This window comes from Mauremys reevesii, linkage group 25 (assembly GCF_016161935.1).
Source record: "Mauremys reevesii isolate NIE-2019 linkage group 25, ASM1616193v1, whole genome shotgun sequence".
Classification (NCBI taxonomy): Eukaryota; Metazoa; Chordata; order Testudines; family Geoemydidae; genus Mauremys; species Mauremys reevesii.
Genome location: NC_052647.1, coordinates 10,597,278 through 10,613,593, shown reverse-complemented (window position 1 = coordinate 10,613,593; position 16,316 = coordinate 10,597,278). Strand labels below are relative to the sequence as shown.

General features: G+C 66.7%; 1 protein-coding gene across 1 annotated transcript in view; it reads left to right on the top strand.

The window, feature by feature from the left end:
* Positions 1-10,684, top strand: part of MAST1 (microtubule associated serine/threonine kinase 1) — a 48,584-nt gene extending 37,900 nt beyond the window's left edge. Inside the window, exons 20-29 of the mRNA XM_039514706.1 lie at positions 520-629; positions 1,763-1,875; positions 2,339-2,386; positions 2,845-3,095; positions 3,457-3,660; positions 4,162-4,391; positions 5,011-5,133; positions 5,499-5,635; positions 6,422-6,609; positions 8,489-10,684. Of these exons, the coding sequence (XP_039370640.1) occupies positions 520-629; positions 1,763-1,875; positions 2,339-2,386; positions 2,845-3,095; positions 3,457-3,660; positions 4,162-4,391; positions 5,011-5,133; positions 5,499-5,635; positions 6,422-6,609; positions 8,489-9,642 (2,558 nt within the window). The 3' untranslated portion in view covers positions 9,643-10,684. The remainder of the gene's footprint in view (positions 1-519; positions 630-1,762; positions 1,876-2,338; positions 2,387-2,844; positions 3,096-3,456; positions 3,661-4,161; positions 4,392-5,010; positions 5,134-5,498; positions 5,636-6,421; positions 6,610-8,488) is intronic.
* The last annotated feature ends 5,632 nt before the right edge of the window (positions 10,685-16,316 follow it).

Genomic DNA, 16,316 nt, shown 5'->3' with positions numbered 1-16,316 from the left:
CCTGCAAACTCGTGCCCGGGGGGCCACTTGAACGGCTGGGAATGAATGGCAGGATCAGGGACCCCTCGTCCAACACTGAGATGCAGCCACCTCTGGGGTGGGGTGGGGGGCTGTGTATATGGGGACCCCTCATCCGGTGCTGAGATGCAGCCACCTCTGGGGTGAATGGCAGGATCAGGGACCCCTCGTCCAACACTGAGATGCAGCCACCTCTGGGGTGGGGTGGGGGGCTGTGTATACGGGGACCCCTCATCCGGTGCTGAGATGCAGCCACCTCTGGGGTGGGGCGCAGGGGCTGTGTATACGGGGAACCCTCATCCGGTGCTGAGATGCAGCCACCTCTGGGGTGGGGTGGGGGGCTGTGTATACGGGGACCCCTCATCCGGTGCTGAGATGCAGCCACCTCTGGGGTGGGGCGCAGGGGCTGTGTATACGGGGACCCCTCATCCGATGCTGAGATGCAGCCACCTCTGGGTGGGGCACAGGGGCTGTTTATTACTATCTCCCTTCCCCCTCCAGCTCGTTCGGACAAGTACCACCACATCAACTCCTACGACGAGGACGACACGACGGAGGACGAGCCGGTGGAAATCCGGCAGTTCTCTTCCTGCTCCCCCAGGTTCAGCAAGGTGGGACCCCGTAACACCGAGGGCAAAGGGCTGCCCCGTCTGGGGCACCTGGGGCAGTGGTTGTGCGTGTGTGTGTGGTGTGTGGGATGCATGGGACCTGTGTGAGCTATTGGGCTTGGCTAGATGGCTGCTGTATCTGTGGGGTCAGGTATGTGGGCTGGCGATCTGTGGGGCCGGGGTCACGTGTGATCCATGGGTGCATGTGTGTGATCCATGGGGCTGGGGGCGCACATATGATCCGTGGGGCCAGGGTCGCATGTACGATCTGTGGGGCCAGGGGCGCGTGTGCGAGCTGTGGGTCTGGGGGCACGTATAAGTTCTGTGGGGCTGTGTGTGTGTGTGCGATCCATAGGGCTGGGGGAGCGTGTGCGATCTGTGGGGCTGGGGGCGCGTTTGCAAGCCGTGGGGCTGGGGGCGCGTGTGAGGCACGGGGCTGGGGGTGTGTGTGAGCCGTGGGGCTGGGGCGAGTGCGATTCATGGGGCTGGGGGCGCGTGTGAGCCGTGGGGCTGGGGGCGCGTGTGATCCGTGGGGCTGGGGGCGCGTGTGAGCCGTGGGGCTGGGGGTGTGTGCGAGCCGTGGGGCTGGGGGCGCGTGCGAGCCGTAGGGCTGGGGGTGTGTGCGAGCCGTGGGGCTGGGGCGAGTGCAATTCATGGGGCTGGGGGCGCGTTTGCAAGCCGTGGGGCTGGGGGCGCGTGTGAGCCGTGGGGCTGGGGGCACGTGTGAGCCGTGGGGCTGGGGGCGCGTGCGAGCCGTGGGGCTGGGGGCGCGTGTGAGCCGTAGGGCTCGGCGCGTGTGAGCCGCGGGGCTGGGGCGCGTGCAGCCGTGGGCTGGGGCGCCTGAGCCGTGGGGCTGGGGGTGTGCGAGCTGTGGGGCTGGGGCGTGTGAGCCCAAGGGCCCAGGCGTGTGAGCCGTGGGGCTGGGCAGTGACGAGGGGCTGGGGCGTGGGAGCCGTGGGGCTGGGGCGAGTGCGAGCTGGGGCTGGGGCAGCTGTGAGTGGGGCTGGGCGTGTGATCCGTGGGGCTGGGGGCGTGTGAGGACCCCGCGGGACTGGGGTGGGTTCCAGAGCTGGGGGCTCCCGAGGGGTGACTGGGGGTCCCCAGAGCTGTGGGCTGGCGGTGACTGGGGTCCCCAGGTGTACAGCAGCATGGAGCACCTCTCCCAGCACGAGCCCAAGGGCCCAGGCGTCACCAAGCGGGACCAGAGCAACAAGCACAAGGACGTGACTGGGGTCTCCAAACGCTGTGAGTGGGGGCTCCCGAGGGGTGACTGGGGGGGTCCCCAGAGCTGTGAGGGGGGGGCTCCCCGAGGAGTGACTGGGGGGTTCCCAGAGCTGGGGGGGCTCCTGAGGGGTGACTGGGGGGTTCCCAGAGCTGGGGGGGCTCCTGAGGGGTGACTGGGGGTTCCCAGAGCTGGGGGGGCTCCTGAGGGGTGACTGGGGGGTCCCCAGAGCTGTGGGGGGGACTCCCCGAGGGGTGACTGGGGGGTTCCCAGAGCTGGGGGGGCTCCTGAGGGGTGACTGGGGGGCTCCTGGAACTGTGGGGGGGGCTCCCTGAGGGGTGACTGGGGGCTCCCCAGAGCTGTGAGTGGGGGGCTCCCCGAGGGGTGACTGGGGGTTCCCAGAGCTGGGGGAGCTCCCCGAGGGGTGACTGGGGGGTCCCCAGAGCTGTGGGGGGGGCTCCCTGAGTGGTGACTGGGGGGCTCCCTGGAGCTGTGGGGGGCTCCCCAGAGAGGTGACTGGGGGGGGCTCCCAGGAGGTGTGAAGGGGGGCAGGTGGGGGCTGGGCAGGCTCCCCCAGAAACCCCAGTTCATCCCAGCCTGCAGCGCCCCCTGCTGGGCCAGTCCAGGAGACTGTCTGGCAGAGGCTGGCTCTGGGAGGGGAGTGGGGTCTAGTGGTTCGAGCGGGGCGGGGCTGGGAGTCAGGACTCCTGGGTTCTCTCCCGGCTCTGGGAGGGCAGTGGTGTCCAGTGGTTAGAGCAGGGGAACTGGGAGCCAGGACTCCTGGGTTCTCTCCCGGCTCTGGGAGGGCAGTGGGGTCTAGTGGTTAGAGCAGGGGGGAGCTGGGAGCCAGGACTCCTGGGTTCTCTTCTGGCTCCGGGAGGGCAGTGATGTCTAGTGGTTAGAGCAGGGGGAGCTGGGAGCCAGGACTCCTGGGTTCTCTCCCGGCTCCGGGAGGTCCTTGGGGCCTCACCCGCCTGCCCTGTGTCTGTGCCGCAGGAAGCGCCTCTCGGCCTCGGAATACACCTACCCGGAGAGCGAGTCGAGCCCCCCGCTGGGCGCCCGGCGCCGCTTCTCGGCGCTCATGGACACCAGCCGCTTCACTGCGCCGCTGGAGGACGACGACGAGCCCCGGGCCAGGGGCCCCGCCAGGGAGAACGGGGGCCCCACAGCTGCCCCCCAGGCCGAGGGAAAGGAGGGGAGCGCGGGAGCAGCCGGGGACCCCGCTACCCCCAAGAACGCCGAGGCTGGTGGGTAGGACCCGGGGCTCCCGGCAAGGAGGGAGGGGAGCCAGGCAGAGTGTTAAATGTGGCACCCTCCCCCCCCCGGGAACTTCCCCTCCCCCTGGTAATTGCCCCACTAGGCCGAGCATGGGGAGGTGCATTCTGGGTAACAGGCTGGAAAGCTTGCGGGGGGCAGTGTATTGTGGGTACATAATGGGGGGGGGCAGAGAGAGATGCATTCTGGGAAAGGGCCCTGAAATCTCTGCGGCGGGAGCAGTGAATGCTGGGTAATGGTGCCACCATTGTGCGGGGTGGAGGGGCGCAGGGGTGCCAGGCAGGAGGCTGAGACCCTCACGTGCCCCCCCCGTTGCTCTGTCTCTCCCCCCAGGCGATAGAGTGAAGGGGGGCGATGCCCAGGCCCCGAAGGACGCGGACCCCCAGGCCCCCAAAGCCACCAGCGACCTGGTGCTGCGGCGCGCCCGGCACCAGCAGCTGTGCGGGGAGTCGGCGGGCGAGAGGCGCAGCGCCCGGGTGGGGGCCAAGGTCATCAAATCTGCCTCGGCCACCGCCCTGTCCGTCATGATCCCCACAGGTACCCCCCGCCCCCCGCCTGTCCGTCACGATCCCCACAGGTACCCCCCGGACCCCCTGCCTGTCCGTCACGACCCCCACAGGTACCCCCCAGACCCTCCCACCTGTCCATCATGATCCCCACAGGTACCCCCCTGCCCCCCTCGCGTGTCCGTCATGATCCCCACAGGTACCCCCGACCCCGCCTGTCCGTCACGATCCCCACAGGTACCCCCGACCCCCGCCTGTCCGTCATGATCCCCACAGGTACCCCCCGACCCCCCCGCCTGTCCGTCACGATCCCCACAGGTACCTCCCCACTGATACCTCCTAACCCCACTGAGCTGCCTGTCGTGATCCCCACAGGTACTGCGCCCTGGAGAGCAGGACTCCTGGGTTCTCTCCCCGGCTCTTGGAGGGGAGTGGGGTCTATTGGTTAGAGCAGGGAGGCTGGGGCTCAGGACTCCTGGGTTCTCCCTGGGGGGGGGCTGTGCTGGTCTCATATGCCCCCGTCTCTCTGCAGTGGAGCAGCACAGCAGCTCCCCCCTGGCCAGCCCCATGTCGCCCCGCTCCCTCTCCTCGAACCCGTCCTCGCGGGACTCCTCCCCGAGCCGCGACTACTCGCCCGCCGTCACCGCCCTGCGCTCGCCCATCACCATCCAGCGCTCCGGCAAGAAGTACGGCTTCACGCTGCGCGCCATCCGCGTCTACATGGGCGACAGCGACATCTACAGCGTGCACCACATCGTCTGGGTACGGCCCGGCCGGGCGAGGGGCCCCGCACCCCATGTGGGGGCAGAGCGGGCCGGGCGGGGGGCCCCGTTCCCCATGGGGGGCAGAGCGGGCCGGGCGAGGGGCCCCGTTCCCCATGGGGGGCAGAGCGGGCCGGGCGGGGGGCCCCGCGCCCGATGTGGGGGCAGAGCTGGCCGGGCGGGGGGCCCCGTTCCCCATGGGGGGCAGTGCAGGCCGGGTGAGGGGCCCCGCGCCCCATGGGGGGCATGCAGACTGGGCATTGGGGGGGCCTTGTGCCCCCGGTGGCAGTGCATGCTGGGAAATCCCTGGGGTAGTGCATGCTGGGAAGGGATCTTGCACCACACAGGGGAGCAGGATATACTGGGAGAGGGTCTTGTGCCCACTTGGGGGCAGGGCATGCTGGGTAAGGGACCTCACACCTACCTGAGGGTGCAGTGCATGCTGGGAAAGGCTGGGAGCAGTGCATTCTGGGTACCGTCCTCACACCATCATTGGGCGGGGGAGGTGCATTGTGGGTAAAGGCGCTACAGCGCTGGGTGGAGCGTTGCATTCTGGGAGGGGCGTTGCATTGTGGGTAAGCAGCATGGGCCAGCCCTGACACCTGCCTCCTGCCCGGCAGCACGTGGAGGACGGGGGCCCAGCCCACGAGGCGGGTCTCTGCGCCGGCGACCTCATCACCCACGTCAACGGGGAGCCCGTGCACGGGCTGGTGCACACGGAGGTGGTAGAGCTCATCCTGAAGGTAAGTGTCAGGGAGCGGTGCATGTTGGGAGAAGGGGTCTGGGGAGCAGTGCATGCTGGGAAAGGGGCCTCGCACCTCACCAGGGAGCATTGCATGCTGGGACAGGGGCCTCACACCTCACCAGGGAGCAGTGCATGCTGGGACAGGGGCCTCACACCTCACCAGGGAGCAGTGCATGCTGGGACAGGGGCCTCACACCTCACCAGGGAGCAGTGCATGCTGGGACAGGGGGTGATGCCAAGGCCCTGCCCCACCGTGGCACATGGAGCCACCCACACAGCCCCGGGCCAGTGGCAGGCCTTGGCTGATGGGGATGGAGGGGTGTTTCTTGCCCCCCCCCCCATGTGGCCTGTCTCTCATGGCAGAGCGGGAACAAGGTGATGGTGACCACAACACCCTTCGAAAACACGTCCATCCGCGTCGGGCCGGCCCGCAAGAGCAGCTACAAATCCAAGATGGCGCGGAGGAACAAGAGGAGCGTCAGCAAGGAGGGGCAGGAGAGGTGGGGGGGAAGAGCGGGAGGGGAACGGGGGCGTGAGGTGGGGCAGGAGGGGTGCAGGGTGGGGGAAAGGAGGGATGGCAGGGCTGGGGAAGGGGGGGCTGGGCTGGGGGACAGGAGGGGTGCCAGGGCTGGGGAAGGAAGGTGCCGGGGTGGGGGGACAGGAGGGTGCCAGGGCCGGGAAGGAAGGTGCCGGGGTGGGGACAGGAGGTGCCAAGGGCTGGGGAAGGAAGGTGCCGGGAGGGGGACAGGAGAGGTGCTGAGGCAGGGGAAGGAAGGGGTGCCGGGAGGGGGACAGGAGGGGTGCCAGGGCTGGGGAAGGAAGGTGCCGGGAGGGGGACAGGAGGGGTGCCAGGGCTGGGGAAGGAAGGGTGCCGGGTGGGGACAGGAGGTGCCAGGGCCGGGGAAGGAAGGGGTGCCGGGAAGGGGGGGGACAGGAGGGGTGCCAGGGTGAGGGGGCCCGGAGGGGGGCCAGGGTGGGGCCCAGGCAGGGGTGCTGGATGTGGGTGCCCGGGTGGGGGGCGAGGGGTGCTGGGGCGGTGGGGCAGGAAGGGGTGCTGGGAGGGGGTACAGGAGGGATGGCAGGGCTGGGGAAGGAAGGTGCCGGGAAGGGGGACAGGAGGGGTGCCAGGGTGAGGGGGACAGGAGGGGTGCCAGGGTGGGGAACAGGAAGGGGTGCTGGATGTGGGTGCCAGGGTGGGGGGCGAAGGGTGCTGGGGCGGTGGGGCAGGAAGGAGTGCCGGGTGGGGACATGAGGGGATTCCCCAGCACTGACCCTCCCCCCCGCAGCAAGAAGCGCAGCTCGCTCTTCCGGAAGATCACCAAACAAGCCAACCTGCTCCACACCAGCCGCTCGCTCTCCTCGCTCAGCCGCTCGCTCTCCTCCAGCGACAGCCTGCCCGGCTCACCCACCCACAGCCTGAGCGCCCGCTCGCCCACCCAGAGCCTGCGCACCACCCCCGACTCTGCCTACCTCGGTACCGGGCGCGGGGCACCACGGGGGTGCCGGGGGGCAGAGGGTGTGGGGGCAGGGGGCACCACTGGGGGGGCAGGGGACACCCTGGGGTGGCTGGAGGTCGGGCACTATGAGGTGAGCAGGGAGCATGGCTGAGGGGGCACAGCAGGTGGGGGCTGGGGGCACAGCGGGAGGGCACCGCAAGGGATCACCAGGCGGGAGTGGGGGGGACAGAGACATGGGGGGGGTCTCTGTTACCTCCTCATCCCTGCCCCTCATGCCAAAAGGCCTGGTGCTGGGGGGCTTCAGAGCCACCTTCCTGCGTCTGTGAGTCAGGTTGTGCCCCACTGCCGGGGGCGGGGGGAGCAGGTGTGGGGCTGGACTTAGGGGTGGCGGAACCTCTGGGATGTCCTTGGGCTGCAGGGGCTGCTCCCTCCACCAGGTGGCGCCCCAGTCCCGTTCAAGCCCCTCCACACCTGGGTCTGTCGGGGGGCATCGCCCCTGCCCCGGCACTGTGCCCCCATGTCAGCCAGTGCCCGTGGGCAGGGGGGCAGGAGGGCGAGGGGGATCCAGGCCCAAAGCGCCAGCGACCAGAGATATGGGGTGAGCTGAGTGCTCCAAGAGAACTGGGGGGGCCGCCCCATCCCACTCGTCTGTCCATCCATCCACTGGGGGGCCGCCCCATCCCACTCACCTGTCCGTCCATCCATCGGGGGGGGGAACCATCCCACTCGTCTGTCCGTCCATCCATCGGGGGGGGGGAACCATCCCACTCGTCTGTCCATCCATCCATCGGGGGGGGGGACCACCCCACTCGTCTGTCCGTCCATCCATCGGGGGGGGGAAACCACCCCACTCGTCTGTCCGTCCATCCATCGGGGGGGGGAACCATCCCACTCGTCTGTCCGTCCATCCATCGGGGGGGGAACCATCCCACTCGTCTGTCCGTCCATCCAAAGGGGGGGGCCCCAACCCACACTTCGGTCTGTCCGTCCATCCATCGGGGGGGGGCCCATCCCACTCGTCTGTCCGTCCATCCATCGGGGGGGCTGCCCCATCCCACTCACCTGTCCGTCCATCCATCGGGGGGCGGGGAACCATCCCACTCGTCTGTCCGTCCATCCATCGGGGGGGGCCCATCCCACTCGTCTGTCTGTCCATCCATCGGGGGCGGGAACCATCCCACTCGTCTGTCTGTCCATCCATCCATCGGGGGGGGGAACCATCCCACTCGTCTGTCCATCCATCCATCGGGGGGGCTGCCCCATCCCACTCGTCTGTCCGTCCATCCATCGGGGGGGCTGCCCCATCCCACTCACCTGTCCGTCCATCCATCGGGGGGCGGGGAACCATCCCACTCGTCTGTCTGTCCATCCATCGGGGGCGGGAACCATCCCACTCATCTGTCCGTCCATCCATCGGGGGGGGCTGCCCCATCCCACTTGTCTGTCCAACCATCCATCAGGGGGCCGCCCCATTGCCACTTGTCTGTCCGCCCATCCATCCATCCATCCACTGGGGGGCAGCCCCACCCCACACGTCTGTCTGTCCATCCATCGGGGGGGGGGGATGCCCCATCCCACTCATCTGTCCATCCTTCCATCGGGGAGGGGGCAGCCCCATCCCACGTGTCTGTCCATCCAGCAATGAGGGGGGCAGGGAGAGCTCTCTCTACTTCTGCTGATCCAGAGCAGGCTGAAACACAGCCCGTATGCCATGGGGGAGCTCCTCCAGGACTGCCCCCCCAGGATGTAGGGGGGGATCAGGCTGTGGGAGGGGGATTGTGTGATGGGTCCTCCCCCGGACTGCCCCCCTCGGGGCGTTCAGAGGCCCTGGTCTCCAGGGCTCCGAGCCACCCCCCTCCGGGATCTCATCCCCCTCCCGGTCTCCTCTCTCTGCAGGTGCCTCGTCCCAGAGCAGCTCCCCAGCATCCAGCACCCCCAACTCCCCGGCCACTTCCTCCCACCACATCCGGCCCAGCACCCTGCACGGCCTGTCGCCCAAGCTGCACCGCCAGTACCGCTCGGCCCGCTGCAAGTCGGCCGGCAACATCCCGCTCTCGCCCCTGGCCCACACCCCCTCGCCCACCCAGTCCTCGCCGCCCCCGCTGCCCGGCCACACGGTGGGCAGCTCCCACACCACCCAGAGCTTCCCCGCCAAGCTGCACTCCTCCCCGCCCGTGGGCCGGCCCCGGCCCAAAAGCGCCGAGCCGCCCCGCTCGCCCCTGCTCAAGCGGGTGCAGTCGGCCGAGAAGCTGGGCTCCCCCCTGGGCTCGGAGAAGAAGGGGGCCGTGCGCAAACATAGCCTGGAGGTGACCCACGCCGAGTACCGCAAGGACTTCCATCCCGAGGCCGGGCTGCAGAGCCTGGCCGAGTCGGACGGCGAGAGCCCGGGGGCCGGCGATGGGGCCGGCAGGCAGGTGGCCGCCCGGCGGCTGGGCCGGCAGGAGTCGGCCCTCAGCTTCGGAGCCGGGGAGGCGCCGGGCCCGGCCGGCGGGGGCCAGACGAGCGCCAAGGAAGGGCCGGCCTGCGCCGAGGCGGCCGGCAGTCCCCGCGACCCGGCGGGGGGCGTCAGGAGACACCAGGGGGTTCAGACCGAAGAAGCCTTTGCCGCTCCCGCCCGGCCCCCGGCCAAAGCCTTGAGCCCGGTGCAGGAGTATGAGCAGGGCAGGCGGGGCGAGGCGGAGGGGGCACCACGCGGGCCGGTGCCCCTGGTGGTGGAGCCCCAGGAGAGCGCCAGTGGGCAGGGGCTGTGGGAGAGGAACGCCGAGGGGGGCCAGGGCCGACAGCCCCCCAAGTGCCCCCAGAACCAGGCCGGCTCCCTCAGGGAGAAGCTGATCTTGGAGGTGGTGGAGGAGCACACCACCCTGGGGCCCCGAACCAAGCCCTCCTCCCCCAAAGGCCCCTGTCCTCAGGGTGCCAAAAATGGGCTGGCCCCCCCCAGGAAGGGCCTGGCAGAGGCGAAGACGCTGGGAGTGATCCTGCCAGCTGGGAGGGGCCCTGCCCCCCAAGTCCCACCCCCTGCCGTTGTGGAGAAAAATGCAGCGGGGCACTGAGAACAGGGGCGGGGGGCAGGGTGCCCCCCCGAAGTGTACGTGCCGCAGGGAAACAGGGACGCCCCTGAGTTTTGGGAGACACGGTCGGGATCCCCTCTGCCGTCCCCCCAAAAGGAACCTTGTCTGGTTTTGTGCAGAGGGCGGCATGGGGTTACGCAAAGCCCCCCCCCCGCTGGTCACAGCTGCTTCCATCAGTGGGGTGAGGGGCACCGAGGCAGGAGGAACCCCCCCACCCGGCCTGGTTTCTAAGCTCCATGGAGAGGGGGGGAGTGGAGGCGGCGCCCCATTGTAAGGCCCCCCCCCAGTGAATGGCATGTCCTGTGTAAAGTATCTATACAGCTCTCTCTCTATATAATCTATACGCGCAAGAATACCACGTCCACTGAAGGGTTAATACTGTGATTTCCCCCCTGCGCCCCAGTTCCTTGCCATGGCCCTGTCAGGGAAGGGTTAAAGTGTCCCCAGGTTCCCTGGGGGGGGGGGAGCTTTGGATCCTTCCAGGGATTGGGGGGGGGGAATTTCAGTGCCCCCCTGGCCACTCCCTGGTTATACATCGCCATGGCAACTAGCTGGCCAGACCCACTCTGGGGCCTGCCTTGCTGATGTCACTGAGCAGCAGCTGTCGCATCATCAGATGGGCGGTGATGTCATCAACAGGCAGCCAGTGGTGCTGCAAGGGCCCGGCCTGGGAAGCTCTCCCCCCCCACCCCCTGTGCTGGCATGATGATGTCATCAAGCCATGGCTGCTTGTGTGATGTCATCGAGGTGCCTAGCGCACTGTGGTGATTGCATCAAGCTCCACCCCCCACCCCACCTCCTGGGTGTTTGTGATGTCATCAGACCAGCCCTGTCTGTGTGATGATGTCATCACAGCAGGGCCATGGCAGTGCCCTCCGCCCCCCCAGTGCTGATGCTGCCCCAATCCCCCCTTCATGTGCCCTGGTGGGGGCATCCCCCATGGGCACGGTTCTCGCTATGCAAATACCCGGTGCTGCCCTGAGAGCAAATTGAGCTACTGGGGGGGGGGGCCCGACACAGCCCACGGGGGGCCATCTCTGTCTCCCCCCCCCCCCAAGAATTCCCCACCAACCAAGCCTTAATGGACCCTGCATGCAGTGGGCACCCTGCTCACACACACATGTTCCCCCATGGCCTGTGCAACCCCCCCCCCCCACCCTTTCTGCAGAGGGACCAGCAGGGTCGCCTTTCCCAGTGGGAGACAACTCCCTCCCACCCAGGCCTTGGGGGGGCCGAGGGGGGGTGTCCCCAGGCCTCTCGCCAGCCTGTGGGTCAGACAGGAGAATGAGAGGGGGGAGGGAGGGGGGAGGAAACAGACCCCCCCCAGCAAAAGTACCTCCCCAGGCTGATCAAGTGATAACCAAGGAGGGGGATGGTTTGGGGGGGGGGAAATAATCCATTATCTCCCCCCCCCCAAGAAAGGTGCTATAACCCCTGATCACACTGGCTATGAGGGGGGATTCCCACCCCCCCTCCTACTCCACAGCCCCCATGTATACGAGAGGACCCCACAGGTGGGGGGGGGGGGGACACTGTCCGGCCCTCGCGTGGGTCCTAAAGCAACCGTGTGCTCATGTAATAATAAATACTGTACAGCACATAACCCCCAGTGTGGTGTGTCATTGGGGGGGGGGGGGACCAGGACGGCCGTGTCTATATAGTCAGCCCTTCCCCCGTCGCATTATCTGGGGTCGATTCCCCCCCCGTATCTGTTGCAGCATCGGGGGGGGCTCGTGGCCCCCACAACCCTCCTCACTGCATGATCGGGGCGGGGGCAGCCCAAACATGCTGCCCCCCCCCACCAGCTGCTGCAGTGACTGGACAGGGATCCGCCTGCCTCCCCCATGCCCCCCCCATAACCCTGAATGGGGGGGGTCAGTGCCCAGGCTGAGGCCTGGTGCCCCAGCACCTACAGCCATACCCCACTTGAGACCCCCCCATAATTCCACCCCCCCCCAACGTGGGCCTCTCGCTTTTCAGGTGCTTCATTCCCACCCACCCAGGGCAGTCGGCTCCTCCATGCACTCGGCCGGTGGAGGGTGTCACGGGCATTGGATGGTGACCGGGTGGGGGAACCCATCATCCTGTCTGGGTGAAATCGCGGGACCCCCCCCCCCCGCACACCCCCATAGACGGCATTAATTACTACTACAGGATCAGGGGGGCAGGGGCCAGTTCTGAGTACCCCCTTCCCCCCCCCAGATCAGACCCTCTCCCCCAGCCACCACGTGCCACCTGGATCTCATGCCCTGTTGACTCCTGGTTCTGCCCCAGCCCCACACCAGGCCTGGCCCCGATCCAGCCGCCTCTGGGGCCGGGCGTTGCCTGTTGTGTACAGGCTGGTGTGACCAGCTGCGTTCACGTGAGGCTGGGCTCACACGGGCCAGGCTGCAGGAATGGGCCAAAGGTGTCATGGCGGAGTCACCCCCCACCCGCCCATGGGGCAGCGGCCGCGGGGTTCTGATCCGCCGCCCGGCCCGGCCCGGCCTGGCCTGGGGGTTCTGGTTCAGCCATGACACACAGGCACCCGAGTCACGGGGTTCGCGCCTTTGGGTCGGTCCGAGCAGGAGACAGGCTGGAGCGGGGGTGGGCTGGGGCCAGATGGGCATAGTGGGGCCAGGTCAGGGGTCTGGTTCGGCCCGTTTGAGGCCAGAGGTGTGATCGTCTGGATCCAGCTGTAGGCTCCCCAACTCCATCTGTCACCCCCTCAATCTCCCAAATCCCCCCCAACTGAGCCCCCCCCCTTGCTGCCCCAAACTCCCTATCTGAGAACCCCCCCTCCCCGCACCGAGAGGGCCCCAAGAGGCTTCCCAGCCCAGCCTCCTGGCACCAGTGGGACCCCCCCCCAACAAGCTCTACTGTGGGGCTGCCCCAGACCTTGTGCCCCTTTGCAGATCAGGGTGGGCGCTGCTCTGGGGTGGCTGGTGAGCTCTGTGGCACCTTCTGGCACAAACCCCACAGCCTCTCCTCTCCCCCGCCCTGCTCCGGGCTGGGGGCTCCGCCCGCCCCAGGACAAACCTGCCATGGGGCAGAGGGGCCAGGACTGGGCACTCGTGTGGCCCATGTCTGGCTCTGGGGCAGGTGTCCAGCCCCATTGCCTCCCCTGAGCCTCAGGGCAGGGGCCCCCAATCTATCCCCCACTCCCTCCCCAGAGGCTGGACTAGATACCAGGAGTCCTGACTCCCAGCCTGTCATCCCCCGCAACACACACACACTCTAACCACTAGTCTCCCCTGTCCTCTCATACAATATCTGTGGGGCAGCAGGTTGGGGGCACATTCCCCTCTTCAGCCCCAGCGCAGATGTGGCAGCTCTGCTCCCACCCCGGTGCTGAGGGACTCCCCCATCCCCCTCTGAGCCCAGGAGTCAAGGTCAAACAGAGCGGGGTCAGGATTCCCGGGCTCTAGCCCCAGATCTGGAAGGGCAGTGGAGTCTAGTAGTTAGAGGAGGGAGGCAGGGGTGGGAGTCAGGACTCCTGGGTTCCAGCCCGGCTCATGGAGGGGAGTGGGGTCCAGTGAGCCCAATTCCCCCTCCCCCGCACGTCTGACCCTCCACCCCCCACCCCCAATATGGCAGCCCCTGTCCCACCAATGGCTAGGGAGCTCAGAACCAACAGTCCCAGCCAGGGATGCTGGGGTGGGGGTGGGGGCAAGTGGGGCAATTTGCCCCGGGCCCCACAGGGGCCCCCATAAGAATATCATATTCTATAGTATTGCAACTTTTTTTTAAATGGAAGGGGCCCCCAAAATTGCTTCGACCCAGACCCCCTGAATCCTCTGGGCAGCCCTGGTCCCAGCAGCTGGGGGAGGCCAGGAGCACCTGAGTGCCACCACTCCCCACCCTGCAGCGTCACAGGGGCCCCCTGCCCCCTATAGCATCCCACGGGGCCCTAACTCCCCCCCCCCAGTGTCATACAGTGTCTGCACCCCAGAATCACAATCCCCCCATAGCCTCCCATGGGACCCCAGTGCCCCATCTCCCACCGCAGCATCACGCCCCCTGCACCCCAACCTGACAGTCCCAGCCCTGTAGCATGGCTTGGGCTCCCTCCTCCCACCACTGATCCTGCCCCCCCCGCAGTCTCTCCGTCCCCCACCGCTGAGCCCCCCACCATGAAACCTCCCTCCCGGCGGCTAGGAGGCGAAGGGAACTGCCATGGCAACGGGACGGGCACTGGTGGTGCCAAGCGGGAGCCCAGCCGCTGGGGGGGGTGGGGGACAGCTCATGACCTACTTTCGCTGGCGCTTTCTTCCTGCCCATGTTAATCGGGGATTATCCTGCCCTGACTCGGAGGGTGGCGGGGGGAACTCGGCTCTTACCGGGCAGGGGCAATGTGGGGGGACAGACAGCTCAGAGCTGTGTTCTCTGGGGGGGCGTCTAGGAGCAGGACTCCTGGGTTCTATCCCCAGCTCTGGGAGGGGAGCACTTATCTCCTGGACCCCTTGGGTGTCCCCCTCCCCCCCCCAAGTTCTTATGTGTGTAGGGCTGGGCTGGGAAGCTAGATTGGGCCCTGGCCTGGCCCTCTCCCCTAGACTCAGTCCAGTGGGATTGGGGTTCCCCCCCTCCCCAGCTGACCTCCCAGAGTGAGCAGGATTCAGCGCACGATGTCCCTGTTGTGGGGGGGGGGGTTCCCCAGGGCTGTCTCTGACCCCCAGCATATCCACCTCCTCCGAGAGCTGCAGAGGGGGTATGGGTGCTGTGTGTCTGTGTGGCGCTCTGTTGTTGCTTTGTCTGTGTGTCATGGGGGGGGGTTGTGTGTTACGTTGTGTGCACTACATGCATGTGTGTGTGTGCGTGCATCTGCATGGGTTATTTCACACGAATGTGTTTCATGTGCATTGTTTTTGTCTGTGCTGTGTGTGTGTTTGAATTATTTTGTGTGTCAGCATGTATTTTTTTCATGAGCACGTGTGTTGTTTGCAGTGTGTGTTATTTTGTTTGTGGGGTGTGCGCGCGTCTGTATTTTGCATACAGTGTGTTGTTTTGTGTGTGTGTGTTTTGTTGTGCCTTTGTGTTGTCTATTTGTCAGTACTGTTTTGCATGAGTGTGCCTGGTGTTTGGTGCTTTTGTGTGTTTATTCATGGTGTTTTGTCTCTGTGCTGTTGTGTGTAGGGGGTTATTGGGTCTGTGTGTTGTGTTGTCTGTGTGATACTTTGTGTATGTTGTGTGGGATGTACCCCTCCGTCTATCCCCAGGCCCTTACCACCCCTCCTTCCCCTCGAGAGCTGAGACGCTCCCTTGACCCACACAGGCTCCCCCCCACCCCCCAACCCCTGTGGCCTGCAACGGACGCTCCCTCCCCGCGCTCTCAGTTACGGCTGCTGACGTGGGTGCCCTCGGGGTGCTGGCGGTGCCCTACTTTAGCTGCCCGACCTACTAACGCTGAGATGCCAGCCAGGCCCGGTGCTGGCCCTGACAGTAACCCCAGTACTGGGGGAGCAGTGGCAGGGAGAGATGCCCCCTACCTGCCCCCCCCACCACACAGTGCCCCCTGCCAGCACCCCACTCTGCCACCTGCTGAGGCTGCCATAGGGGGACTCCTGGCTGTGGGAGGGGAGCGGGGTCTAGTGGTTAGAGCAGAAGGGGGAGCTGGGAGCCAGGACTCCTGGGTTCTACTTCCTGAGCCAGGGATAGAACCCAGGAGTCCTGGCTCTTTGGGCTGCACTCAGACCATTAGGCAATACTGCCCTGCTTCCTCCCATGTCTCCTGGTTGCACCCTTCCCGCTCCGTGCTGGCCCCTGGGTATTGGGGGGTATTGGGGTATACCCCAAGGTACAGTTGCCCTAACCCCCCTTCCTGTCAGCAGGGGTTCAGGCTGCAGAGCCCCTGGGTTCTTAACATGGGGGCCACTGTGGATCTGAGCCCCCAAAAGGGGGTGGGAAGCAAAAAACGCAGGCCCAGACCCCCTCTTCTGAAAACAGGGGGAGGCCTGGTGTCTGAGACCCACCTCGTATGGACCAGCTGCCACCTGCAAGCACAGCGCCCCCTCCTGGCTCCACCCCAACCCCTCCAGCAGCCAAGGGTGTGCAGCCTGCACCCCCCTCCCCTATGTAACCATCCATCCATGCCCCCCCACACGTCCCTCTCTCTAGCCCCATGCACCCCCTCCAATCTACGCATCCAATGCTGTGCACACCTACCGCTCCACCCATCCCTCCAGTCATCCAGCCACCCCCCATCCACCCCCTCTCTCTATCCCCATGCACCCCCTCCAATCTATCCATCCCCTCCAGCCACCCACCCCCATCCACCCCCTCTCTCTATCCCCATGCACCCCCTCCAATCTATCCATCCTCCAGTCATCCAGCCACCCACCCCATCCACCCTCTCTCTATCCCCATGCACCCTCCAATCTATCCATCCTCTCCAGTCATCCAGCCACCCCATCCACCCCTCTCTATCCCCATGCACCCTCCAATCTATCCATCCTCCAGCCACCCACCCCCATCCACCCCTCTCTATCCCCATGCACCCTCCAATCCCGCATCCAATGCTGTGCACACCTACCCCCTCCATCCCCATGCACCTCCAGTCATCCAGCCACCCACCCCCACTCTCTATCCCCATGCACCCTCCAATCTATCCATCCTCCAGCCACCCACCCCCATCCACCCTCTCTCTAGCCCCTGCACCCTCCAATCATCCATCCTCCAGC